General features: G+C 58.8%; 11 protein-coding genes across 11 annotated transcripts; 4 read left to right on the top strand and 7 right to left on the bottom strand.

Annotated features, from left to right (window-relative positions):
• Window positions 1-3: 3 nt before the first annotated feature.
• On the bottom strand, window positions 4-1,792 carry THITE_2121177 (uncharacterized protein). The gene is made up of 2 exons (XM_003656442.1): window positions 1,094-1,792; window positions 4-1,019 (listed from the first exon to the last, which is right to left on the bottom strand). Exons 1-2 carry the CDS (start codon window positions 1,588-1,590, stop codon window positions 95-97), a joined length of 1,422 nt encoding a protein of 473 aa, XP_003656490.1. The 5' UTR covers window positions 1,591-1,792; the 3' UTR covers window positions 4-94.
• A 273-nt stretch (window positions 1,793-2,065) lies between these two features.
• Window positions 2,066-2,923, top strand: THITE_2121174 (uncharacterized protein). The gene is made up of 2 exons (XM_003656441.1): window positions 2,066-2,542; window positions 2,632-2,923. The coding sequence occupies exons 1-2, from the start codon at window positions 2,270-2,272 to the stop codon at window positions 2,734-2,736; spliced, it is 378 nt and encodes a 125-aa protein (XP_003656489.1). The 5' UTR covers window positions 2,066-2,269; the 3' UTR covers window positions 2,737-2,923.
• Window positions 2,924-3,403: 480 nt separating this feature from the next.
• THITE_2121173 (uncharacterized protein) lies at window positions 3,404-7,336 on the bottom strand. Its single transcript, XM_003656440.1, has 2 exons — window positions 7,004-7,336; window positions 3,404-6,945 (listed from the first exon to the last, which is right to left on the bottom strand). Exons 1-2 carry the CDS (start codon window positions 7,099-7,101, stop codon window positions 3,540-3,542), a joined length of 3,504 nt encoding a protein of 1,167 aa, XP_003656488.1. The 5' UTR covers window positions 7,102-7,336; the 3' UTR covers window positions 3,404-3,539.
• Window positions 7,337-8,686: 1,350 nt separating this feature from the next.
• THITE_2121170 (uncharacterized protein) lies at window positions 8,687-9,956 on the top strand. Its single transcript, XM_003656439.1, has 3 exons — window positions 8,687-9,054; window positions 9,138-9,795; window positions 9,914-9,956. The coding sequence occupies exons 1-3, from the start codon at window positions 9,022-9,024 to the stop codon at window positions 9,928-9,930; spliced, it is 708 nt and encodes a 235-aa protein (XP_003656487.1). The 5' UTR covers window positions 8,687-9,021; the 3' UTR covers window positions 9,931-9,956.
• A 663-nt stretch (window positions 9,957-10,619) lies between these two features.
• THITE_2121166 (uncharacterized protein) lies at window positions 10,620-12,087 on the bottom strand. The gene is made up of 3 exons (XM_003656438.1): window positions 11,790-12,087; window positions 11,049-11,733; window positions 10,620-10,995 (listed from the first exon to the last, which is right to left on the bottom strand). Exons 1-3 carry the CDS (start codon window positions 11,957-11,959, stop codon window positions 10,759-10,761), a joined length of 1,092 nt encoding a protein of 363 aa, XP_003656486.1. The 5' UTR covers window positions 11,960-12,087; the 3' UTR covers window positions 10,620-10,758.
• Window positions 12,088-13,220: 1,133 nt separating this feature from the next.
• Window positions 13,221-14,792, bottom strand: THITE_127440 (uncharacterized protein). The gene is made up of 4 exons (XM_003656437.1): window positions 14,700-14,792; window positions 14,417-14,622; window positions 13,999-14,331; window positions 13,221-13,931 (listed from the first exon to the last, which is right to left on the bottom strand). Exons 2-4 carry the CDS (start codon window positions 14,521-14,523, stop codon window positions 13,829-13,831), a joined length of 543 nt encoding a protein of 180 aa, XP_003656485.1. The 5' UTR covers window positions 14,524-14,622; window positions 14,700-14,792; the 3' UTR covers window positions 13,221-13,828.
• A 162-nt stretch (window positions 14,793-14,954) lies between these two features.
• On the top strand, window positions 14,955-17,405 carry THITE_2121159 (uncharacterized protein). Its single transcript, XM_003656436.1, has 2 exons — window positions 14,955-15,474; window positions 15,542-17,405. Exons 1-2 carry the CDS (start codon window positions 15,389-15,391, stop codon window positions 17,151-17,153), a joined length of 1,698 nt encoding a protein of 565 aa, XP_003656484.1. The 5' UTR covers window positions 14,955-15,388; the 3' UTR covers window positions 17,154-17,405.
• Window position 17,406: 1 nt separating this feature from the next.
• On the bottom strand, window positions 17,407-19,407 carry THITE_2121158 (uncharacterized protein). Its single transcript, XM_003656435.1, has one exon. It carries the CDS (start codon window positions 19,255-19,257, stop codon window positions 17,806-17,808), a length of 1,452 nt encoding a protein of 483 aa, XP_003656483.1. The 5' UTR covers window positions 19,258-19,407; the 3' UTR covers window positions 17,407-17,805.
• Window positions 19,408-20,369: 962 nt separating this feature from the next.
• On the bottom strand, window positions 20,370-22,774 carry THITE_2121157 (uncharacterized protein). Its single transcript, XM_003656434.1, has 3 exons — window positions 22,525-22,774; window positions 21,719-22,414; window positions 20,370-21,651 (listed from the first exon to the last, which is right to left on the bottom strand). The coding sequence occupies exons 1-3, from the start codon at window positions 22,574-22,576 to the stop codon at window positions 20,495-20,497; spliced, it is 1,905 nt and encodes a 634-aa protein (XP_003656482.1). The 5' UTR covers window positions 22,577-22,774; the 3' UTR covers window positions 20,370-20,494.
• A 452-nt stretch (window positions 22,775-23,226) lies between these two features.
• On the bottom strand, window positions 23,227-24,670 carry THITE_2121156 (uncharacterized protein). Its single transcript, XM_003656433.1, has 4 exons — window positions 24,428-24,670; window positions 24,204-24,339; window positions 23,827-24,138; window positions 23,227-23,765 (listed from the first exon to the last, which is right to left on the bottom strand). Exons 1-4 carry the CDS (start codon window positions 24,458-24,460, stop codon window positions 23,236-23,238), a joined length of 1,011 nt encoding a protein of 336 aa, XP_003656481.1. The 5' UTR covers window positions 24,461-24,670; the 3' UTR covers window positions 23,227-23,235.
• A 389-nt stretch (window positions 24,671-25,059) lies between these two features.
• On the top strand, window positions 25,060-25,905 carry THITE_2057738 (uncharacterized protein; the record flags this gene model as incomplete). The annotated part of the gene is made up of 1 exon (XM_003656432.1): window positions 25,060-25,905. The coding sequence occupies one exon, from the start codon at window positions 25,060-25,062 to the stop codon at window positions 25,903-25,905; it is 846 nt and encodes a 281-aa protein (XP_003656480.1).
• Between the last annotated feature and the right edge of the window lie 8 nt (window positions 25,906-25,913).

The raw sequence follows: 25,913 nt of genomic DNA, 5'->3' as shown, positions 1-25,913 counted from the left end.
GCACACTTGGATCTAGCGTGTTTATTTCTCCTAATCTGACACCAATTTTTTTCTGCCATTGCTCCGAACATATGCAGTCCGTCCTGAACACATGTCAAGCCGACTCGTCCTCGTCCCGCCTCTCACTCCTGTAGTGATCAGCAATCAAGAACGCCAGCTCCAACGCTTGCTTCTCGTTAAGCCGAGGATCGCAGAAGCTGGTGTAGTTGGTCGACAAATCATCCTCGTCCAGGCCCTCGCTCCCGCCCAGGCACTCGGTCACCGCATCGCCCGTCAGCTCGAGGTGCACGCCGCCCAGATAGCTGCCCTGCTCCTTGTGAATGCGCAGCGTCTGCTGCAGCTCGCTGAAGATGTCGCTGAACCGGCGCGTCTTGATGCCGCCGTTGACCGACTGCGTGTTGCCGTGCATCGGGTCGCACTGCCACACCACCGTGCGCGCGTACTCGCTGTCCTCGACGGCGCGGATGTGCGCCGGCAGCAGCGCGCCCACCTTGTCGGCGCCGTAGCGCGTGATGAGCGTGATCTTGCCCGGTTCCCGCGCCGGGTTGAGCGTGCGCAGCAGCGCGAGCAGGTCGGACGCGGGCGTCGTCGGGCCGACCTTGACGCCTAGCGGGTTGGCGACGCCCCGGAAGAACTCCACGTGCGCGTGGTCGAGCTGCCGCGTGCGGTCGCCGATCCAGAGGAAGTGGGCGGACGTGTCGTAGTACGCCTTGTGGGGCTGGGAGGGGGGCGAGGTCGGGTCGTCAAGCAGGCGGGTAAGGCTCTCCTCGTACTCTAGGAGTAGCCCCTCGTGGCTGGTGAACAGATCAACCGTGTGGAATTTCTCGTTCTCGGCGCCGATGGTGTGCATGAAACTCCGCATGTCCTTGAGGAAGTCGACGGCCTTTTGGTACTTAGCCTTGAGCACTGGGTCGCGCACGTGGCCGAGTCCCCAGTCAAGGGGGCGGCTTATATCGGCAATGCCAGACGAGATGGCAGCTCTGACATAGTTCAGCGTTGCTGAGGAGTGGTGATAAGCCCTAGGACAGATCAGCGGGAAAGTTCTCCTCGTGCCATTGCGTTCCAGGAGACCAAGATCAGGGCAAATGCATACCTGACTAGCCTGTTGGGGTCGAGGTCCCGTTCATCAGGGTGGAAGCCGTTCAGAATATCGCCACGGAAAGACGGCAGCTGCCGGCCGTTGATGGTCTCCATGGGACTGGAGCGCGGCTTCGCATATTGGCCAGCCATGCGGCCGATGCGCACGACCCGCTTGTTGGCGCCCCAGATGAGCACCAAGCTCATCTGGAGGAGCAGTTTAATCTTGGATTCGATTGCATTTTGTTCGCAGTAGTCGAAGAGCTCCGCGCAGTCGCCGCCTTGGAGCACGAAGGCCTTGCCCTGGGCCACATCGCGGAGGTGCTGCTTGAGCTGGATGATCTCGCGCGGGTGCACGATGGGCGGCAGGCGCTTCAGTGCGGACACAGCCTTGGCGAGGCCTGCCTGGTCTGGGTATTCGGGGCACTGCTTGATCGGCTTCGATCTCCAGGAGTCTGGCGTCCACTCGGGCGCATGCCCATTGGTGGCTGGAAGGGATGATTCCTCGCTCATGGGAAATTTGTCCGAGGTATAAGGCGGGTCATTAACAGATGGATTCAAGTGCGAGAGACCAAGCTGATCTCATAGCCCCGATAATTTTACTGCAATATCCGGCGAGGATACCCCAAGACGCCGTTTTGTTCAGCCAGGCTGATGATAGAGATGGTTGAGTTCCGGCTGCTCCATTGTGCCTGTGAGTCAAGTCCAACGTCGGCCACATCCAGGAAGGGGGTGAAAGAAAGGTCGAATTGGCCAATCGAAATCGACATACTTGTCCCTCCAGTGCTGCGGAGCTAGCCTCTTTTGCCCTAACGTTACCTGAGTTACCTAAAGGGCGCAGTACCTCCGTACTGTAAGGTGACATTTAGTGAGCGGTTGACAGCGGTTGATGGAACACCGCGTAATTCGTACTAGGTAAAAAAAAAGAAAGAAAAAGAGGAAAAAAATAAGAAGAAGAAGAAAACAAAGAGAAAAAAAATGAAAACTGGGAAAAATAAGAAAAAAAGGGAAAAAAATACCGTACAGCCAGTGTTACAGCATGTCAACTACACAGTACGGAATACACAGTGGACCTGCCCCTCCCCCACCACTGCAACTTCGAGCTCCAGCCGCCCTCGAGCTCTCGACACATCAAAGGATCCACATCCCAATCCAGCAAGCCACTTCGCCTGGTCGCCGCGGCACACTCGCAATGGCTGAAGACAGACAACCCGCCGACATCGTCGAAGGTGCCACGACGGGCGACGTTGAGGACGAGGTGCAGCCGACCGCCAAGTCGGCCGAGGACCGCAAGGCCGCCGCGGCTCTGTCCAAGCTCGACGCGCACGGCGATGACGAGACTGCCCCGGCCCGCGAGGTCGACCAGGAGGCCGTCAAGAACGCCATGAGCGCGCTGGGTGATGGCGCCGTCAAGAAAGAGGTCAAGAAGGCGGTCAAGGTGGATGCGGCCGACGTGAACTTGCTAGTGAGTCCCCCGGTCTTTAGCCCAACGCACCAAAGGGGTGGGTGGTGGTATATTCGGGACGGACATCTGACGCTGTGTTGCGGGAACAGGTGGACGAGCTGGAGCTGCCGAAAGCCAAGGCTACCGAACTGCTTAAGGCCCACGACGGGGATGCCGTCAAGGCGATGAGAGCCTACCTCCAGCCCGACTTCTAGAACGACCGATCCTTCGACCCCGAATACAGGCCGGCCGGCCCGTCCGCGATACGAGTCGACAAGCCCAGGCGCACAAGCAGCTCAGGGAACGTGTCGCCCCAAGGCATCACCGTCGGTGGCCGTATCGGACCCGAGAACACTCGGACAGCATTCGGCACTCGTCTGCAGCCCATCCGAGTCGCGACGGCTGATTATTGTCAGCCCTGAAACATATTCAGGGTTCGGGCTCTGCTCTGTTACTTAGTTGCACGGCATCCGCGATTCAACTCCAGCAAGACCGGGCATTCACCCATCACTGCCGGCCACTTCCATGCTGAGTGGGCGCGGGAGGAAGGAACACCAATCCCGTAGCTGTATCAGCATAGAGAACTAGATGACAGAACCCAGCGGCGTTCATCGTTCACGTCCTGTGCTACGGGGCCAAGCCAACACCTGTGCCGTTATTGTGGTATTCTTTGCTGGGCCCGACGACCCCAGAATGTTCATCATTTGCCTCAAGCTGCCAACCTCAGCTGCAATATCAGCGTCCTAGTGAGGCACATATACATGAGCCACTTCTATCCAACGCAGTTAAGAGCTCATTCATCTTTACAGCTAGTGCTGGGTCATGCGGTCAACCACGCCCAAGGGGAAACTGAGTATTCCTATAATCTCTTTCTCACACACACATATAGAGAGAGAGGTATATAACAAGCGCTGAGACAATGTGGAACCAGGACGATCGAAGGCACCGCACGCTAAGCCGCTCCTGAACTCCCGCCGTATCCAAGACACAAAGGAGGAGTAGTAGCCATCTTCCCGTCTCAGACAACGAACTCCCCACGGTCCAGCGTCGCAAGGGGCACGTATCCCTCCGCCTTCTTGCTCCTCCCACCAAACAGTCCGCCAATCGCCTGCCTGAGGCCACCCATCCACCCCCATCCATCTCCCTTCCGTACAACGCCGCCCTTCTCCGCCGCCTCCGCTTCGTCCATCCACCGGGGCCTCTTCCAGAACTTCAGACACAGACTGCTGACCACGACGCTGACGCTGCTCGCGGCCATGGCGGCGCCCGCCATCATCGGGTGCATGTGCCAGCCGAGCGGCAGGAACACGCCCATGGCGAACGGCAGGCCGATGGCGTTGTACAAGCACGCCCAGGCGAGGTTCATCTTGATGCGGCGGAAGATGGTGCGCGCGAGGTGCAGCGCGGCGGGGATGTCCATCAGGTTGTTGGGGCGCATGAGCACCACGTCGGCGGCCTCCATGGCCACGTCGGTGCCCGAGCTCATGGCGATGCCGACGTCGGCGGTGGCGAGCGCCGGCGAGTCGTTGATGCCGTCGCCGACCATGGCCACGACCGAGCCCGCCTCTTGGAGCTGGCGGATGACGGCTTGCTTCTCGTCGGGCGAGACGCCGGCGTAGACGTCCTCGGCGCCGATGCCGACTGCCGAGGCCACGGCGAGGGCCGTCCCGCGCTGGTCGCCGGTGACCATGGCGGTCTTGACCCCCATGCGGTGGAGAACCGCAATGGCGGCGGCAGCGCCCTCTTTGATGGTGTCGGAGAGGCACAGGTGGCCCGCGTACACGCCGTCGATGGCGATGAAGATGTTGGTCGTGCCGGCATTGGACTTGGTCGGGCGGGCCGTGTTGGCTCGCTCGGAGGCTTCGATAGCGGATTGGGGAACGCTGATATTGCTCTCTTGGAGGAACTGGACATTGCCAATCAGGACTCTGTACCGGGCCCGCTCGTTGGCAGTCGCCGGCTCGACGTAGGCACCAATGCCCTTACCAACTGCCGCCGAGAAGTCGCCGATACTGCCTTCGATTGTGGCCTCAGAACCGAGGCCAAGCTCGGTCTTCGCCGCGCCGAGGACAGCTTTGCCGATCGGGTGCTCGCTGCCCATCTCGGCGAGGCCGACGATAGCCCACCACAGCCGCCGTCGCCAGTCGGTGTCTGCCCAAGGAGAGGCGAGGTTTGCCTTGGCCACACTCATCTTTCCGTAAGTGATGGTGCCCGTCTTGTCAAGGACGACCTGAGTGATCTTGGTTGTAGTCTCGAGGGCCGCACCGCCCTTGACCAGAATGCCGTTCTCCGCGCCGACTCCGGTTCCCACCATCACTGCCGTGGGAGTGGCGAGTCCTAGGGCGCAGGGGCATGCGAACACGATGACAGAGATGCAAAGCTTGACACAAACCATGATCTTGCCACCGCTCGCCTCCTGCAGGAAGATCTTGGGAGGGTGCGGGAGAACGTGGCTGAGGACCATCCAGACGAGGAACGTCAGAAGACCCAAGACCAAGATTGTCGGCACGAAGTAACCCGCAAGCACATCCGCCAGCCGCTGGATCGGCGCGCGGTTGGTTTGTGCGTCTTGTACCAGCTTGACGATCTGGCTGAGTTGGGTGTCGCGGCCAGCTCGGGTGACGCGGAAGTCGACTCTCCCGTGACCATTGACCGTGCCGCCGATCATGATGCTTCCCTTGGTTTTTTGCACCGGCATCGCCTCACCGGTGACCATGCTCTCATCCACGTATGTCTCGCCCCTGACCAGGACACCGTCCGCGGGGATCTTGTCTCCTGGCCGAAGGATAACGATGTCTCCGACTTGGATGAGTTCAGTTGGGATCACCTTCTCCTCAGCGGCATTGCCGCCGACAGGTTGCTTCGGGTCTTCCACGCCAGCCCCGGTATTCCATCCCTCAGCAGCCTTCTCGGCAGCAATGGGGTCAGCGTAGATGGTGGCCATCGACGGAGCAAGTGACATTAGGCGGGAGAGCGCTTTCGATGTCTGACCCTTTGCCCGGTTCTCCATAAAGCGGCCGAGCGTAATGAAGCTGATGAGCATCGTACTTGTATCGAAAATGGTGCTCGGCCTCGAATGAGGAGGGAACAGAACAGAGACAAGCATGGCCAGGACACTGAAGAAAAAGGCACACGAAGTGCCCAAGACCACCAAGACATCCATGGTTGGGGAGCCATGCTTGATCGACTTCCAAGCCGACTTGTAGAATCGCCTTCCAATGCCAAATTGCACGGGTATGGTGAGCACGAAGCAAAGTAAGTCGCCGAGGTACAAGCCGGGCAGGATCCTGATCGCACCAAAGTCCAAGGCCGGAACGCACATGGGGAGGACCATGCTGGTGAGGAAAACTGGGATGGCAAAAGCAACCGAAATCTTGAATGCCCGCCTCCATTCGTTGATCTCGCGAGTCTTGGCCAGGGACTCAATTTGCGCGCTGTTGTCGTCGTTGTCCGCCACCAGAGCGTTGAGGCCAGTGCTCTCGACGGTTTCCACGATCGCTCGCAAACCTGTCACACTGGGCATATGCACAACGGTTAATCGGGACGTCGCGAGGGCGAGTCTTGCGCTCTTGACGCCGGGGAGAGCTGTCAACTTCTCCTCCAGCGCCTTCGAAGCAGCGGCATCCAGTGCCCCATAGACCTTGAACTGAGCTGTCGACGTGCCGCTGGCGTGGTCGACCGAATCGAAGGTCGTCGAAAGGATCTTGGCGTCGAACCCTCGGTCCTCGATTATTTCGGCAATCTTGTCGGCTGGAAGTTTCGTCGGGTCGTGGGTGATGACCGCCCGTTCCGCGAGCAAGCTGATATTGAACCGAAGGACGCCGTCGACGTTCTTGAACCCTTCTTCAACGGCCGAGGTGCAGGCGCCACAGGTCATTCCTTCGATCGCAACTGTCGTGGTGGCAGTCGACACAGGCCGCAGGCCTTCCGGTGCCATCTTGGTTGCTGGCGCCTTTTCATTGCTTTCTACAACCTCGGCACCAAATCCCCTGTCCTCAATGATCTCGCAGATTGTCTCGGCGGTGAGGAGGGCCGGGTCATGCTCGATGACGGCTCTTTCCGAAAGCAACGAAATGCTGAAGTGTTTGACTCCAGCTACATCTTTGAACCCTCCTTCTACCGCCGAGGTGCAGGCGCCACAAGTCATGCCCGTGATTGCCACCGTCGTAACCAGCGTGGCCGGGGCGTCGTCCGTGGGGAAGGCACCAAACGAAGCACGAGGCGCCATCGGTGATGGCAGGTCGGTCGACAGGACCTCGGCGTCGAATCCGCGATCCTCAATGATCTCCCGTATCCTATCGGCCGATATCCTTTGGGGATCATGCATCACCACCGCTCTCTCCATGACAAGACTGACCGAGACACTTCCCACGCCATCGATACCCTTGAAGCCTGCTTCAACGGCCGAGGTGCAAGCGCCGCAACTGGAGGATGTTAACAAGTCAAGCAAAACCAAGCCTTCCGCGAGTGAACAAGACTCACGTCATCCCCTCCACTTTGAGCGTCGTCGTAGCCATATGCGCCGCTGGCGCTGCGAGCGACGCACCGTCCTTGGACGGGATCGTGATGGAAGGGGCCATTTTGCAAGACCACTACGCCAGACGACGTTTGTAGAGTCGCTGCCTGGAGCCAAATGCAGAGCTGTCCGGCAGCGACCCAGACCGGTGGATGCGCTGGGTGCGACTCGAGACACTCGAGATGTCCTTGGTCGGTCGGTCGGTCCGGTCGGGGTCGGGGAAACAGCCGCTACAATGACATTTGGGACGGCGTCGAAGGTGGCGTCTCGACGAAAGAAAAGCAGAACTGGCCAACTCCCAGCGATGGCGGTCTGTTTTCTTGAGGTTTCCCGGAGAAGACGACGGGAGAGTAAGGAAACTGAAGCAAGATACCAGTTTCCCCGCCTTCTAATACCCGTCGGCGAAATGGCCCGCGTGGCAGCGGCAGCGGCAGCGCAAGCGACAGATCCGATTTTGTCAGCCTCAGCCTGTTCCCGTCCCGGCTTTCGTCACAGAAAGACCCCTGTCGCGAGTGGGTACAGTGTGCCGGACTGTCAGGCGAAAGTATGCCACACAATCACGACTCTCCGATGAGCATCCTGCTTTCCTTTACAGACCTCATCAAACCTCCGAGATGGACAATTGCGCAAAGAGGCCTTGAATCGGTGTCAAAAGATGATCAACAACCAACCCGACTTTGAGAGTGTACCCGGTCAGTTTCCCGACCCGTGGAAAGTTGATGAAGCACACTGTGGGCTTGGAACTCTGCTCCGGAACTCCCGGGCAGTAGGTTGGTGCTGCCCGCCGTCTGATGTCTCGAGGGTCGCACAAACCGCGCCGCCGCGTAAGACGCAGGGCGCTCCTTTTCGGCCCGCCTGTCTACACATGTACACGGTACCAGAGAATGTAGCCGGGTTGTAAAACTGAGGGAAGGTTTAACAAGGCTTCCGAGCCGCTACTCGCTGGATGCGCCAGAAAGGTCTGCTAAGCGCTTCCGCATTCTATACCAATAGCCATTGCCGAACACCAAGCATTCGCGGAACAACTATTTTCGTGAGGAGCTTTGCTAGTCACACGCACGACAGGTTTCTCCCGGCAATGAAATCCAATAGTTCGGTGTATTGCATGCTCTCCCGCCCTGCACTGTTGCCATCCCGAGGCAATATTGACACACCGTGCAGTCGGGAGCATGGTGGGGGCCATATCCAATTCACCCCAACGCCGTGGACGCTCAGACGATAGCGCACTGTGCGATTCTCACGATGGCGCGCTTGCAAGCGATCCAACTGTGTTGCTGCTTTTCAAGCTGCGCTTGGACAACCCGCTGCAACAGCGGGTCAAGAGAAAGCACGGGGGTAGCAAGCTCAGACCCGTTATAACCCCTGGACAGGCACAAGAGGGTGTAGTGTCAAACACATCTGAAGCACCCTCTCAAGCGAAACACGGAACGAAGCAGCAGATCATCGAGGATCGAGGGGCCGCAGAAGCGAGCAAAGGTGTCTTCTTCTGGGTCCATCTTGGGCGGACTTGGCACTGCCGATCCAGGCGCATCCCGCGATCGCCAATGATAAAGGTACCCTAACACAGAATAAAATTTATAGTGTAGGCAACCACCTAATGCTCGTCACCAGTGTTTCAAAGCAGTTTTTCAGGCATAAGGGACGTACAACTTTGCTAAAGATCGGACAGCGTTTTATACCAGTTACAACGTGACTGGAATGCTTTGTAATGTACCAAAGTTTCATACAAGTACAAAGTACCTACTGAATGCCAAGAAGCTGGCTTGCATTTGGCTCAGCCTTACCCCAACTCTCCAGCCCCACCAGCAAGGCTACCGCATCCTGGAGGAACAACCCAACAGCTCCGCCATTGAACTTTGGCACAACAGTCTGCATCCCGACATTGAAGGCTCCGGCATTCTCAAAGTTTGATCCAGGTAGTTACGGGTTCAAAATCAGCGACACCTCTTCAAGGTTGAGGACACAGCATTCCGAATCTCTTGACATGGAGCAAACCAGAGCTCTCAATGCTCTCGAGGTACGCCCTCAACGCCGTTGCCCCGCATTCGATCAGTTCGCCAGACAGCTTGAGGCCACCTCAGTGACTGACAACGGCATCAGCCCTTCCTGGCTCTCAGTAAATCAGCTACGTCTCCCCGCGCCGCAGCCGATTTGATCGTGCGAGCGACCTCGGCGCCGAATACCTACATCTTCACCGAGTTGCTGCAGACTCCGCAGGTCCAAGCTCTCGCCTCATCCCCAGAGTTCGCGCCGTTCTTGACCCTTCTCCAAATATTCAGCCATGGCACCTACTCCTCATACACTTCTACCCCCGGCCTCCCGGAGCTCAACGAGGCACAGCGCCTGAAGCTCCGCCAGCTCTCCCTCCTAACCCTCGCCAAGAAGGACAGCAGGACCAGCACGGCCAGCTCCCCAGCCCTCGACTACGCGTCCCTACAGAAGGCCCTCGACCTCCCCTCTCGTCAAGCCCTGGAAGAGCTCGTCATCAGTGCGGTCTACGCCGGCCTTCTCAAAGCCCAGCTCAACCCGAAGGCCTCGGTCGTCCAAATCAACAGTGTCTCGCCCCTGCGCGACGTCGCACCCTCCGACATCAGCGATCTTCTGGCCTCCCTGCAAGCCTGGGCCGGACGGTGCGACGCGACGTTGGAGTCCCTTTCCGCGCAGATGAACCAAGTCCGAGCCGAGGCCGACCGCCGGGCGGCGCGGGCAGCCGCTCGCGCCGAGGAGACACACAAGCTCATGGAGAAGGAGCAGAAGGGTGGGCAAGTCCCCAATCGCATCTCTTATCAATCCGCCACGCCCCGGTTCTTGCGCTCCGGCGGCCCCGCTCCCACGATGCCAATCTCTGCTCGCACGCTCAACTCTGATCCATCCAGCACCACAAATTCGATGAACAGCATGCTGACGGTTGGCGGCGGCAGCAGTTTCTTCGCTCCCGCCGGCGCCAGGGCTAATGCAGCCGGCGCAGTCCTGGCGCAGCTTCAAGTGAGTGCGGCTGCCGACCACAGATCCGGGCTTGACGATGCCGAAAAGGTTGATATGGACGTGGATGACGAGGACGATTCGGACGGGAAGAAGCGGGCGGGCAAGCGAAAGCTTGGGGCGTTAAGCGGGGAGGACGGTTCTCTTACGACATAGGCTCGGTAAAGGAAGAGGTCGCCCATTTGCGACCAAGCCCTCATGGCGGAAATGATGAACAGCAACCGCAATGGTTCATCCACCCTTGAAACCAAGTACCTGAACTCCTAACCGTGACTGTGTGCGAAATGTGACTCGGCGCAAATAACTTTCTTGGGTCAAAGACCAGTAGACTCCTGGAAGATCACGATGCTGAGTCCGGAATATCTTACATCGGCGGCGACGGCGACGCAAGAGCAAAGAATGAGAAAAGCCATCGAGCAAAGAAGAGACCCTTGTCTCCATCAGAGAAGCCGAGCGTGCCATAATGTAAAGCACTCGCGATAAATAATGATTACAGAATACAGAACAGGCCGATATCCTGAACACCGATCACGCCCCATCCCCATGCCCTGCTTCCAAAGCGATTCGAATGGATGAGCCCGCTCAAGAAGGGGGAAACGATAAAATTATTGTAGAGGTATCTGCGGTCGTGACTGTCGTGATGGAGAAAAGAGTGTTGCCGATTGAGAAGACGCCTTCCTCGGGGTTGATCGGGTGCGACGCCAGCTCACAAGCTCCCGTGAGCCAAGCCAACGCTCCATCACAGTCGCTTGCCCGGGACAAAGATGAAGAGAACGCAGAGTGCTGCATCGACCAGTACCGTCACAGCGAGAACCATAATCGCTCGGCGAGCAAGAAGCTTGCGGACGTATGGTTCCCGCACCCGGGAGAAATTGAATGGGGTGTATTCGCTCAGGCCGATCAGGGCGAGGACAGGATCCAGCGAGTACTGGTAGGAGGCAAGGAAGTAGACACCGATGGTAAAAGGAAGGATGAGCTGAGAGCTCGTTAGCGATGGAAAGCATATGATGGCACACGGATGCTACATACCCACAACCTCACTCTCCGCGTCTCGTTGAGGAAGATCAGAATGAAGGCGGCCCAGAAGCCACCAAACATGGAGACCAGGCCGAGGATAAGCCGCATGACGAGCGTCGGGGGAATGAGGTTACCGAGCGCCTTCATCCTGAGGAAGCCGGGGAAGGCATCCCGCTCCATCGCCTGAAAGACGTAGTCCTTAGCCACGTCGAACACCTCTGGGTCATCCCTTCCGAATTCCTCAATTGCTGTCGTGACGTCCTGTGTGATCGATCCCGGAAGGATGATCTCTCGCTCGGCACCGGGAAGAAGGAAGGTGTAAAGAATTTTCTCCGCAGACGCCCTGATGTCTTGTCGAGCAACCGTATGAGGCGGGGAGTTGGAGTCCGTATTGAACTCGCGGGGCGTGCTGACATTGGGGCTAGGTCGATCCTGTCTGGCGCTGCCCGCCGGCGAATCGTGGCGGTCGCCCCGATCTTCTCGCAAGAACGCCGACATCTGCGCATCCTGCTCTTTCTCCTTTTCCGATGCATACATAGATGGTCCCGCAACAGGGTGGCTCATCTCGCCGAGAGCTTCCAGAATCCCCGATGATCGCTTAGAGCTCTTGTCAGGATCGGGAGTGCCGACGAGAACGGATCGACGAAGCTCTCGCACATAATGGCGGCAGAGCGACATGTGTTGGGCAACGTCGAGCCTGGAATGAGGTTAGCCACTTCAGAGGCACCGACCACATTGAACCACGCGACCAACCAGAAGTCAAGGTAATCAACAGAACGCTGCTGATCCCTCATGTAGATGTAGAAGGAGAACAGGTCGACAGGTGGAAGCGTACGCCGGCTAAGCACCTCGAAGAGGGTTGGCAGACGGTTCCGAGTCAGGTCGGGTTGGGGGGAGGGACTAGCTGCCGCATCGTCCGCCATCTTGACCGAGGCCAAATTGAAGCAGTTGAACGGAGACGGATTAAGAAAATGAGAAGAAGATTAACGATCGGAAAGTCAAGTCGCGTTAAAGTCTGCCTGGAAATCCACTTCAGAATTCGTGGTTCCTGTCGGGAGCATGGAGCAACCGAGCAATTGGCTGGTTGCACCTCGTTGATGTGATGTTGTTCAGCTGCAACGATGTGTTTTGCAGCGAGGGGAACGCAGGTGAATTCCCAATGACCAGGGCAGGAAAAGAATGAGCATGCGCGCAGCGCACAGAGTGGTTATTGTCGAGAGAAACTCAATGGTAATAATCGGTTTGGCTTGGGTCTTGAAGAAGCTCGAAATGAACAACTTCACGAGGCGTGGTTGCCCCCCTGCAATCCGCTTTGTTTGGGAAGAGCGGGTCGCGGAAGTTTTAATTGAATACGAAGGTCCCAGGCAGTGGAGCCGGAGCTGTTTGTCCAAAGTGAACCGCCACAGCGGGCCAGTTGGCTGCCACTGTTCAGGTGCCGCCACAACTGGCCAGCCACAGCACCAAAGGAAGGTGTGGGGATACAGAGACCATTCCACTTTAGGGCAATTACGCGAAGGCTCTGAGCCCAGGCCCGCACTTTCGTGATTTCGCGGAAAAAACCAGGTGCAAAATTCCCCAGAGGGAGGGTTGTCAAACTGATCAAACCCGACGACTCCTCGACACCACTCAACCGACACCGAGTGCACGAGATCCCGACGTCGCAAAGTACGTAACGGCAGCCGCAAAGCTTGGTTTTTTTCTTGGACAATATGTTCCAGCCGAGACTTAGGTTGTGCATCTCCCGCTAACTGCCTGTTGTCAGAATGTCGTCGAAGAAGCCGTCAGGAAAGGCTGCCCGCTCGGCCATCGCCGATGTTGTGGCCCGCGAGTACACAATCCACCTCCACAAGCGCGTACGTTTTGCAGAAACTTTCTGGGATGCATCCTGGGGTGCTGACTCCATGGCCAGCTCCATGGCGTTACGTTCAAGAAGAGGGCCCCGCGTGCGATCAAGGAGATCAAGAAGTTCGCTTCCAAGGCTATGGTATGTTCGACCACATAACGACCGACCCGAATGAATACGAGCGACGAGACAACACTGTTCCGGTTTCGATCGTGTTGATGCGGACATGACTGGCATGATGTGGACATGACTGGCTGGTGGGCTGACAGTCGTGACGTTTAGGGCACCTCGGATGTTCGCCTAGATCCCCAGCTGAACAAGAAGGTCTGGGAGCAGGGTGTCAAGGGCGTTCCTTACAGACTCCGCATTCGCATCTCCCGGAGACGTAACGACGAGGAAGGCGCCAAGGAGAAGCTCTACAGTTACGTGCAAGCCGTCAACGTCAAGAACCCCAAGGGCCTGCACACCGTTGTTGTCGAGGAGTAAAGGCTGGCAACAAAACTGGGGTTTCGAGATTGGGCCGTGGTTCGGTTTCAGGGCGGCATTGGACTTTTCCGGAGTTTTCACATGGCATTTAGCTTCCTATTACGAATACATGGGGTTCGTAAAGCACGGCACCTTCGATACCAGAAACCATTCCGACGAACGTTGAGGGCGCTGCGGTGGGGGCTGGCGTTGCTTGGGAAGCTATAAGAATGATGCGCTGGGATTATCTCGGAGTGTTACGCTCATGGACAACCAATGTCCATTACAGCCAATGCTTGATGTACATTCGGGCTGCACCGCCAGAAGACAAACGATGGCATACTCATGAACCAATTCGCCCTGGCAATGCAATCCTAACCAGGTGACCGTACTCCGCGGACCCGAAGGCCCGAAAAACCAGCTGATGACTCCAATTGTCCTTGACAGCCCAGAAAAACGCCAACCCATGCCCAATGCCTCGCCCTCAGTCGTCCTCGATGTCCTTGTGGCGGTCCATGACCTTGGTCTTGAACAGAGCCGGGTCCTTGTCCCACAGCTCAGCAGCCTCCCCGTTCAGCGGAGATGAACTGAGATAAGTTAGCTTGGGAATCCCAAGAAACAGAAGGGGCCCGATGCAGAAGGCATAAGGCATACTTGTTGGGCTCTCCCAGCAAAGACTGCAAACTTAGCAGCACGGTCTGGGTGTTGTACGCCGCGGTCCACTTGTCCTTCAGAATGTCGAGACAGATGCGGCCCGAGAAGTCGACATTGGGGTGGTAGATGGGCGTCCGGAACAGCACAGTTGGCGGCGCATACGGGTAGTTGGACGGGAACTCGAAGCTGAGCTTGAATGTGAGGCCGGCGTAGGGAGTGTCATCGGGGCCCTCGATCGTAGCTCTCCACGAGAGCAGGTTGCCGTCGGCAGAGGGAAACGCAGAGACGCCCGGCGCCGGCGAGGTCATGAGCTGCATAAGCTCCGTCTGCAACCTAGAGGTTCCGAGCGTCAGCTGCACGGTTTGTTTACTCCCGGCGACTCCCAGCGGTTTACCCCAACAAGCACACAGATACCTACCTCTTCGCGGCATTCTGGCCCGGCTCAGCAGCTTTCCTGGCGCCGCCCAGCTTGTTGGATTGGACGCTGCTTGGAGCAGAGTTCTGATTGTCGTCCATAAATGACATGACGTTGCGTAAGGTGGCGACCGATCGAGTGGGCAGCGGTCAAGCAAATCAAAGATGAGTTTTAAGAGGGAGTCTAAAGCGGAATGCCTTTCACCGATACTGTTGAGGAAAGGAGGTCAATATCTAGGGGCGTGAAGCGCAAGCGGAGATGGCTTGCAGCGAGTAGGAATCCGTACCTGTTGGAAAGGCGTCAAGCCTCCTTTAAAGACTGAATGCGCAAGCTTAGGATCTCCGGCAAGAGCTGAAAACAATGGCTGGTCTGGCAAGGGTGGGAAGGCGGGAACGGGATGGAATCAGTGCAAGTTCCAGATTCGGGCAGGAATGTTTACACAGCAAGACCCAGCTTGCGACCCCGCCAACCGCCAGGCGACGAATGGCGCTCCTCCAGCAACCACGAGGGGTTAGCTCGGCCAGCCCCGGCGCCAAAAATGCCCAGAGGCTCAACTAAACCTTGAACTCGGGAGCCAATGAACCTGCATCGCTGCCTAATGTTAGTGTAGTGTACTGTACTTCCGTACTGTACCTCTGGACAAGGCGCAGAAAACAGTGGTTGTTGCCCTCAATCACGGTCACGACATCCACTTAAACAACGCGTGTCGAGAAACGCGCGTCTCGCAGCTCCGACGCGTCTATCGCGAGAATGGTCAGCACGTTTCACCAGTCGGGCCTGCAATTGAATGCAGACTCTTTGTGAGATCCCAGTCTCTAAATCTAGCAGCATCGGTGATGCTGCTGTTTCCCGTCCCATTCAGATATTGGGGACAATTTCCTCTCGTGTTTTCTGGGGAACCCCTCAAGGGACGATCTCGGAAGAGCAGTATCTTGGACCTCTAGACTCTGAGAATATCGACTAAACAACAACAAAATGCAACAGTCGCAACTAGATCCTCTTCCGAGCGATCTACCCTTCCGGATCATCTCCAAAACGATCGGAAGGGGCGCCTATGCATCGTGAGATCCGGCACCCAGTCCCACTTGTGCACCCCGTCGTAATGCCACCACACTAACACCCACCCAGCATCAAGAAGGCAATACCACTGGATGCGGACTCGCCAGTCTTCGCTGTCAAGCTGATACACAAAGACTATGCCGTCCGGCAGGGGCGCATATCTGCGAAGCAGATCGCCATGGAGGTATCGTTGCACTCGCATATCGGCCAACATCCAAACATCATCGAGTGGTTCGCAACCGGTGAGGACGCAGTGTGGAGATGGATCGCCATGGAGTTTGCCGAGGGTGGTGATCTCTTCGACAAGATTGAGGCAGATGTCGGCGTGCAGGAGGATATTGCCCACCTGTACTTCCAGCAGCTGATCAGCGGTGTCAGCTTCATGCACTCCAAGGGCGTCGCGCACCGAGATCTCAAGCCCGAAAACATCCTCTTGTCAGCAAGCGGAAATCTCAAGATCGCCGATTTTGGCATGGCGACCATGTTCGAGTACAAAGGGGCCCGGAAATTGAGCAGCACCATGTGCGGAAGCCCGCCATACATCGCCCCGGAGGTTTTGCAGTGCGCAAGGCAGGACAAAAAGACGCCGGACGGGGCGAAGTACTCGTCAGATCTGGTCGACATATGGTCGTGCGGTGTCATCTTGTTCGTTCTCCTGGTGGGCAACACCCCCTGGGACGAGCCAACATCCGAGAGTTGGGAATTCCAAGAGTATGTGCGGACGAACGGCCGGAGCACCGATGCGCTATGGGGAAGAGTACCGGCCGAAGCCCTGTCTCTGCTTCGCGGCATGATGAACATCGAGGCGAACAAGCGCTTCTCTTTTGCTCAGATTCGCCAGCATCCCTGGTACACGCGGCGCAACCCGCTGCTGACAGCAGACGGCAAAGTCTCGGACCCGATCGCTCTCGCGACGCAGATGCTCGCCGGGCTTCGCATCGACCTGAGCGCCGAACCTACCCCATCCCAACGCCAGTCCCAGCCAGAAGCCATGGACGTCGACTCTCAGCCCACCCCCGGCTGGTCCGCCAAGCTCCCGGCCACCCAGCCCGAAACCCCGATCAGCGACGCGCTCTTCGACTGGGAACGGCCCGCCCGGCGCACGCTCGGCACGTACGCCATCTCAGCCACCCAGCCGCTTGCAAGAACCGACGCCGCGGCTGCGGCCCACCTCGGGTACTCCTCGGCCCTCGAGGCGCTGGCCGACGAGCCCACGATGAGCCAGTTCTCCCAGACGCCCGGCGTCCCGCTCAGCCTGACCCAGCACGCCCGCCAGTTCCGCGACATCGTGCCCTCGTACTCGCTGACCCGCTTCTTCTCGCACGTGCCGCCCGCCCTGCTGGTGCAGATGCTCGCGGACGCGCTGCACCAGCTGAACGTGCCCCAGCCCGGGCGGGCGCCGGCAGTGGACCCGAACGCCGAGCACGTGGCGACGCTCAAGGTGAAGACGTTGGACGGGAGGCGGCAGGGCTTGCACGGCGACGTGTTGGTGGACCGGTATCGGCTGTCGGAGGAGCAGGAGCTGCTGGAGGTGCGGTTCGTGAAGGTCAAGGGGGACCCGCTGGAGTGGCGGAGGTTTTTCAAGAAGGTTACTCTGTTGTGTCGCGATGCGGTGTACAGCGGCGACAGAGGCGGGAATGGTGGAACTGGGAATGGAACCGGGAATGGCAATGGGGCGTAGGGCGCTGTTGAGTCTTGTGGTGCTGGTGAAGGCGATCGTGTGAACCTGGGTTTGGCAGTGGCGTCGATGGGTTAATCATGATGCTAGGTTCTGGGACTGGGACAAGCGGGACGCAGGTAATGTTGTAACGGTTAGGCTAGCAGTGTGTTGGGTCAATGTTGATGGGACAATGGCTGGATGTTCATAGCATGGCGAGCTGATAGGAAACTTGCAAAGGATCCAACTGAACACTCATGAGCGTCTCGCCGACTTCAAGCCGAGGCAAAAAATCCTTGTACGAAGCCGGGTATTACTACGGTCGGTTCCAAAAGCTGTTAAGAACTTGTTTGTCTACCGCTACATATCCCAATGCCAATTGAGTATATCCAGACAATCTCGAGGGTATCCATCTAATGGGAAGCAAGAACAACAAAAGGAACCGCGTCGATATGATCATCGTAATCAGCCTGAAGAAATGCATCCAAAACTGAGCCCAGGAATCCATTGGCTCCAATCCCTGCGTGTATGCTGACCTGCGCCCTGTATGCTGACCCGTGCCATGTACCATAGTTCCACGAACGCCATCGCCATGCAACCAGGCTCCCTCCTATGCAAAGTACTTAGGAAAAGAACAAATGGAAAACGCGGGGTCGTGTGGAGGTTGGCAGAAACCTCAGCTCCAAGGCCTCTGCAACGCAGTGTTGGGATAAACGTATGTGGCTGGAGATTTGTCCCCGGTGTAGACGTAGACGGGAAGGTTAGCTCGGCGTTGTCTCCACCAGATATTGCCGCTGCCGCTGCTACTGATGAGGCTGCTGCTGCCTCCCCATCGGTCGTCGTGGTACGGCGGTATCTCGTGGCCGCTCGGCGATCCACCGGATCCAAGGTATAGCCCGTCCCGGTCGCCAACACAAGCTCCAGGGCCGGGAACTAGGCCGCCTCCGAAATACACCATCTCCGGAGGACCGGGTCCAATAGGAGCAGTGGCGACAGTATCCTCATTCTGCTCCGCTGCCATCCCTGAGCAAGGATAAACGTTGACGGTTGCGGTCGTCTCAAACTCCGCCTTCACGTCTTTCCTGCCACCTACCCCACCGTCACCGTCCCTACCCGCCTCTGGCCCCCGCGGGAAACCCGCATCGATCCTAAACAGCTCCAGGTCCGCCTCGACCCGACTCAAATACAACCCGGCCGCCTCACCGATCCACTCCTCCATAATGGCCGCAATCTCCCTAAACCCGGGCGTATGGCCGCCGCACCAGCGCGCCCTGAACCCACAGCAGATGAACAGATAGCTGTGGATCAGCTCGTGCAAGAAGGTGCTGATTAGCAGCCGCCGGCTGAAGCGCGGGTCGCGCAGGATGGGCGACGACAGCACGATGAGCGTTTCGAAGCCGCGGGTGCTGGCGGCAGCGCGGCGCAGGGCCGTCGTGCCGATCACGCTGCTGTCGTAGCGGGTCGAGGAGGAATGCGACCAGTCCCAGGTCACGCGCTGGGACAGGCGGCCGTTGAAGAAGATCTCGTTGACGGCGGAGAAGATGGACTCGAGGGCCGCGTTGTCAAGGGGATAGGACTCGGCCTCTTCCTGCCCGTCGCCCCCACGGTCAGTGGGGGAGCCTCCGCGGTGTGAGAAGTGACGGCGGTGGCGGTGAGTGGGGCGTGTGCGGGGGCTGATGATGCTGCGGAGGATGCGCTCGTGCTTGGAGTCAGGGTTGCGTCGGCGGAAGGCGGCCAGGTGGTCGCGGACGCGCTGGGCGGCTTCTTGGTCTTCCAGGAGCTCGGTCGAGGCGCACCGTTCGACGGGGTCCGGGCGGATGGAGTGTCCTGACGCGGTTCGCTCCATGGCTGGGGCGGCTGCGCCGGAAGGCTCGGGAGAGGCGCAGTGAGGTCGCGGGGAAGCGTATCGGCGGCCAAGGGACGGATCGCCGGATGGCTCGTCCACGGCCTTGTAGGCGACCGGGTCGGCGAACTGGCTTGGGCCGACATATTTCGGCCTCTTGTGCCGCGAGTAGCGGTGGTGGTCATCATCGACACCTTCGGCGACACGCCGCTTGGCGAGGTAGGATGGGCCGCCGAGGGGGCTGAAGGGCGGGTAGCCATCCCCGCCTGTCACCGGAAGTGCCATCGGACATGCTCAAGGCGAAGCTCTGGGCAGACAGAACGTTGTTTCACGCACAGGTGCAAGACCGTCGGTTCTAGGACTGGGAACTCTAAGGCAGCGATAATGAAGAGCATGAGCGGCCGAGGGATGCCAGCGATACAAGAACTGCTCATGGGTGTGACACTCTCTGAACCGAACCAGATTAGAAGGAACAACGATGAGATGAAGGATGGCACTCCGTGTGGGCGAGAAGCATGGCAGAAACATGGACCGGATACGTCGCAGTGGAACCAGACCAGCCGGACCTGCGCTGCGTTGGTCCGCCTAACTGCCTGTCCCGTTCCGAAGCCAGTCGTCAGTCGGCCACCGCGGTCGGTTTGACGAATGGCCCGGGTTCCGGAAACACGCAACGCCACTGGGAAACAGGGCGGTAGAGGCTCGTGAAGCATGGTCGGCGCTGAGCCGTCCAGGATAGCGGGCATCCAGCGAAGACCGCCTGTTCTGTTTCGCCCTGTTCGCCCTTCGCTGTTTGGGACAGAGCAGCGATCCACGGAACCACTCATGCTTCCCCAGGTGCGTTGGCCAACAAGCGGTCTGGGACTGGAGCGGTCCAACCACGGCCAGAGGGGCAAAGCCAACAAAATAGAAACAACAAAAGGGGCAGAGCGTCCTACCGCAGGCAGGCGGCGGTGTGCTGAGTAGCCGAGACAGAGAGAGTGCCGACATACTCCGGACTATGGAAGGTATGCAGCAGTTTGCGCCGACTGCAGGCAGGGGGCCGTAGCGGCGCATCCAGCCCTGCCATGATTGGCTTGCAAACACCAGGCCGGGGAGGCGATTGGCCGCCTCGAAATGTCGGAGCTGCTCCGCTAATCCTCGCGCCAACACAGAATCTTGTCCACGGATCGGCCTAAGGCTGACACCGGCAGACACCCGGCGCAACATGGACTGGGTGCGGGCACAACATGCGGCAAGATTTCCGCTCCACACGTGTTGCAGCCCCAGACGCATGAACAGCACAGCGTCGCAGCTCAGCAGCAGCCGCGCTGGTCATTGGACAGTGGTCCCAAGCATGCAGGAGGGCGGGGAAGCGGAGAGGGCATATATCTCTGGACCGTCATCCGCCCTGCGCTGATAACCAAACCCGATCGGAGCGCTCTGCTTCGGACACGTGCCTCCACTCGGTGTCGCAGACAGAGGTGATGCCGCCCGCCGCCATTGTTTCATCCGCGTCGCTAGTTAGACAACAACGCCAAGATCATCAAAACGACGGGAGACCCAGGTCCCGGACGAACCGGACATCGTCCGCCTGCCTCTCCAGAGCGCGCCGCATCATCTCGCTGTACTCGTTCTGCGCAGCCAGAGTCTCGGCATCGGGCATCTCGGCTTGTTGCTCGAAATCCTCGGCCGTGAAGCCCGGGCGCGCCGAGAAGGTGACTAGTCCCAGCTTCTCGCCTGTCCAGAAGAGCAGGTCGTCAACATTGGTGGCCTGTCCGCCGCCTGTGCCATTGCCAGCCTTCGCAGCCGGCCGGGTGGGCAGCAGTTTTCGCGCCATGTCGTCGGACCCGGGCATCGAGGCGAAGATGGAGGGTCCCTGGCTTCTTTCGCTATGCCCTATCCTGCAGCGGCGCACTTCGGTGAAGCCGTCGCGCTCAAACCACTTGATGTAGCCCGACCCGTCCGAGAACGCGATGCGCGTCCCATGGTTCACCACGGACAGCAGCTTGGACTGCGAGCACGTCTGGCGATTCTTGAAGGTGCAATTCTGCAGGCCTCCCGGCGTGCTCGTGTGCGCCGAATCGCTGCTAGTGAGGCCGTAGAGTTCTAAAGACCCCTTGGTGTTGTATTCTCCACAGGCAACCAGCGTCCTCCCGCCTACTGCGCTCTTGGACGCTTCCACCTGCTCAACCGACAGCTCTCCCTTGCGCCGCAATTCGCTGTCGAGCGTAGAGAACGGGTAAGGGAGGGAGGTCATGCTGCAGAGCCTTGCGCCTGAGTGGATAGAGCCCCGGATCGAGGGGAACTTGCGCCGGTCGTAGTGCAGGATGTTGGAAAAACGGCCTGCCACGTAGATGTCGTCCGACAGGTCGGCTTCCCGTCCCGGCTGTTGGAGATGGAGTATGCTCAGGGGTCCTGGTTGGGACAATGGCGCGTACGGAGGGAGCGGCTCGTCGTCAAAGATATGCCGAATGCTGCGCTCGTAAAACGCCTTCGCCCCCATCCGTTCGAAGCCGTCGACCCTGTCGCTTTCGTCGTTCCGTAGCGGTTTGCGCGATCGGTAGTCATGCAGATGGATGCCGAGGCTTGTGCCGATAGTGAGTGGTACACTTGGACTCGCTGCGGATAAAGCCGTGATTGACCATGGGAACGATTCGCAGTCGACCACTGAGAGTCGCTGTAGGTCAACCTCAATGAGATCTACGCGTATCGTCAGCAACCTCAGATACAACGCCCTCGTTCCCAAGACATCTCCAAGGAAACTCACGGCTTTGCACAGCAAAAAAAGCCTTATGCTGCCGACTGTCCACGCTGACACATTCGGTCACTCCTGAATCGATTCTTTTGGACCGTCGGCGGTTATCCGCCTCTGGCCCGTCAATGAACAATATCCCCGGCCTACTCCGGGCGACAATTGCCCCACGCTTCCCTCGCGTACCGCCGACATCCCACAAGCACACGCCCCCATCGTCCAGCGGCGACACTGCCAGCACCGTCTCCCCCAACTCGCCATCAGGGTAATACAGCGCGACGCCGCGGGCCTCGATGAAATTTTCGGGCGACGCCCGGTCTTCGTCGTAAGCGTATTGCATCCAGTTGACCACGACGGGGCCGTGCCGCTGGATGTACTCGCCGTACCACGACACGCGCTCAGAGGGGAAGCAGGGGTCCCAATTGGCCATGATGCGCACGCGCTCGCGCTCGCGCGACTCAGCTGTGCGTCTCGGGCTGTCGCCATCGTCGTCACTGTCGTCAGTGCTGCTGCCAACACCGTTGATCGTCGTGGCCGCCCCGCCATGGAGGGCTTGGTGTATTTGCTTGGCCAGGCGCCGGCGGCGATGGAGGACGTCGAGGAAGGACGACTCCTCCAGGCAGCGGGCTCGCCAAAATGCGTCATCGCGGGCGAGGTTGTAAAAACCGCGGGAGACAAGCTGAAGAATGGTAATCTCGCGCGGGTCAAGGACTGTGCCACGAGATGGAGAACAAGAGGTCAGCGCGGACTGTTGCTACCCATCCTGCCATCTAGTGCCGTATGGGTTACACAGCGGTAAGTGTCCTCGGGTGATCACTTACACGACAAGATGTGGAGCAGAATCTCCTCCGGAAGATCGGAGAGACCCGCCATGGTGGTGGTGGCGGGGAAGCGCGGGGCAGCTCAGGGATACCGCGATACTGCGTCCAAACGGGTGATGCTGGGGTCGATGGTTCATGAATCAGGCATGAGGATGGAATTGTAATGTATTTGGCTGAGAAAGCGTAGGTGGGTACCAAATTCCCCTCTCACGTAGGGCGTAGGACACGCCAGCCCGGCCCAGACTCTCAGGAGGTTGCCTGCGGGGATTGGGAGTTCAGCGATTGTTTCGGGGCGATATACAGTTAACCGGGAATGGGATTCTGAGGGTGGCCTGTGCTTTCCCATGTCTGTTTGCTTGCGTATTCCGTAACTTATTCCGTATCAGTTTCACAAGCATGCCGCTGGATTGTTAATGGCCACACCTAACCCGCTTAGAGAACGACATTCCTGAGAACAGCTTCTCTAAATCATCAAGTGTCCAATGCAACATCCAACCAGCATGACGAAGGAGAGCAGAATCAGTCAGTCATTTGTGGTGGAACAACTACTGGAAAATGCATGGCCGCTTCAATTTCGCCTCTGGTTTTCAGTGCCCGAGCTACCTATGCAAGCAATACCGGAGGCCCCTGAATGCGGGTTAGGATATTGGCAGGCTCGGACAGTCCAGAAGATGACGGCTTACACTGCATGTAGCACTGAGCAAAAGCAAATCAAAGTCTACTCTGTCCCTCCTGCGGTACTTTGACGACCACCTTGCCCCAAGTTTCCCGGCCGCCGAGGGCTTTCAGGGCGTCAGGGACAGCCTCGAGTCCCACAAACTCGCGGTCTGTGAACTCGGTACCCCTGAACTTGCCGTCGGCAATCAGCTTCATGATACCCTCCCACACCTTCAACACCGTATCTCTTTCGTGCACGGCATACTGTCCCCAGTGGATGCCGACGAGGCTGATATTCTTCAGCAGCACCTTGTTCATGGCCACCTTCTCGATGCTGCCGCCGGCGAAGCCGACAATTAGGATCCGGCCGTTCCAGGCCGTGCACTTGGTGCTCTTGTCGACCATGCCGACGGGGTCGTAGACAATGTCGACCCCCCTACCCTTGGGCGTCAACTTCTTGACAATCTCGGGCCACTTCTCGTCTCGGTAGTCGACAACGTGGTCGGCGCCGAACGATTTGGCTACCTCGAGCTTGCGCTTGTTGCCAGCGGTGGCGATGACGGTTGCGCCGAACGCCTTGGCGACTGCGGGGGTGTCAGCGAGGTATTCCCGCGCCGGCAGCCTTGGGTCAGGGCATGAGCATACCCTGAACAGCAGCAAGTCCGACGCCTCCAGCCGCGGCGTGGACGAGGACGTAATCACCCGCCTTGACGCCGGCACGCACGACCAACGCGCCGTAGCTCGTTGGCGCCGTCACGAACAGGCCGGCTGCCTCTGTGTAGCTCCAACCCTTCGGCACTGGGAGTAGGCTGACTTCCTTGGCGAGAGTCCTCGTGGCATATGCACCTTGGGTGGCCCCGAATACCCGGGAGCCGACGGGGAATTTGGGGTTCTTGGAGCCGGAGGGGGTGGCCAGCACCACGCCGGCGAACTCGGCGCCGGATATCCAAGGGAACGCTAGACCGGTTATTAGCTGGTGAACCGAACCATTAGAGACAAAACTTGGGGCTTGGCCTTCGCACGAGGCTGGTGCTGGTATTTGCCCTGGATCTGCAGAATGTCGAAGAAGTTCGTCGCGGCGGCGTGCACCTCGATGAGGTAATCATCCGGGCCCGGCTTGGGGTCCGGCAGCTCTGTCACTTTGAGCTCGTGGGGACCCTGCAGGTGTCAGCTCACTCATATCAAACTGATCCGTACAAGCTACACGCCCGCCGTCACCCGAGACATCGAGACAGGCTATGCTCACCTTCACATACTGGGACAATTGGATGCCTCGCATCTTGCAGCAAGTGAGTCAACTGCAGAAACTGTCCTAAGAGTGCTAGATCAGAAAAGAAACGACGAACAGGTGAGCAGCGAGGAGTACCACAAGTCAGTCGTAGGCCGGTTGTACGAAGAGCGCCAGTCCCGAGTGTCCAGCTCCAGGCTTACGCCGTCTATCTAGCCCGTATAAGTACGGAATAGAGCCGTGCTGCGCTCACTGGCAAGCCCCTGGTTCAGTGGGGGGGGGGGGGGGGCAACTTGCCGAGCCGAGGTCCCAACCTCTGGAGTACGGATGACCTGCCAGAAGCGCTGATTGGATGCTCACTTTGACCCCACACGGCTACCTAACCGACGCCGATCGTTCTTGGCAGGCGCGAGATCTGGAACTGATTCAACCTCCAAGCTCAGCAAGCTCAGAAAACGCGATCAAGCTCTTTTATCTTTATCGACCGGGCTCTGTTCTGTCTAGTAACAGCCGCGCAAAAGCAACCAAATCGGCGGTGCCATATTCTCGCGACACGGCCTTCACAGCTGTACCACGGATTACTCTAGTTGTTGGTGAATCTCAGGTCGACGGACCATCGGTGGCCACCGCAAGTGGAAGCACCACTCAACATGGCGACCGACACATTATCCTCCTCAAACCTCGATGAACACCGACCCTCATACCTCGCGTCGCAACTCCTGGCGCACGCGGCACCCGCCTACTCCTTCAGCTTCACACCGTTCCTGCAACGCACCTATCAGCACTCCCTCCCCCCGGACCGACCCATCTGCAAAGCCTACCTCGCAGGCAACTGCCCGCTCAAATCGCGGTGCCCCGACCGCCACGCCACCTCGGCCGCGACGGCCCCCGGAGGCGGCGGCGGTGGTGGTGGTTTCGGCTCGCTGGTCTGCAAGCACTGGCTTCGGGGCCTCTGCAAGAAGGGCGAGACGTGCGAGTTCCTGCACGAGTACAACCTGCGCAAGATGCCCGAGTGCAACTTCTTCGTGCGCAACGGCTACTGCAGCAACGGCGACGAGTGCCTGTACCTGCACATCGACCCGTCGTCGCGGCTGCCGCCGTGCCCGCACTACGAGCGGGGGTTCTGCCCGCTGGGCCCGCGCTGCGACAAGAAGCACGTGCGCCGGCGCATGTGCCCCTTCTATCTCGCCGGCTTCTGTCCCGACGGGCGGGCGTGCAGGGAGGGCGCGCATCCGCGGTGGGTGCCGGAGGGCCAGTTGGAGAAGCCTAAAGCGAAGGAAGAGAGGAAGGAGGAGGTGGGCGGTGCTGGTGGGGCGATGGAGGACAGGGAGCGGGAGCTTCAGAGGGAGCGGGAGCGGGAGATGGATAGAGGGGGGAGAGACAGGGAGAGAGATGGCGAGAGAGGCCACGATGGGCGACATAAAGATCGGTTCGGAGGCGGTAGGGGCGGGCGGTGGCGAGGGAAGGGCGGCCGGTTCAGGGCCAGAGGGCATTAACGAGGTCG

Source organism: Thermothielavioides terrestris, chromosome 5 (genome assembly GCF_000226115.1).
Source record: "Thermothielavioides terrestris NRRL 8126 chromosome 5, complete sequence".
Taxonomy (NCBI): domain Eukaryota; kingdom Fungi; phylum Ascomycota; class Sordariomycetes; order Sordariales; family Chaetomiaceae; genus Thermothielavioides; species Thermothielavioides terrestris.
This window is presented reverse-complemented; position numbering and strand designations above follow the sequence as displayed.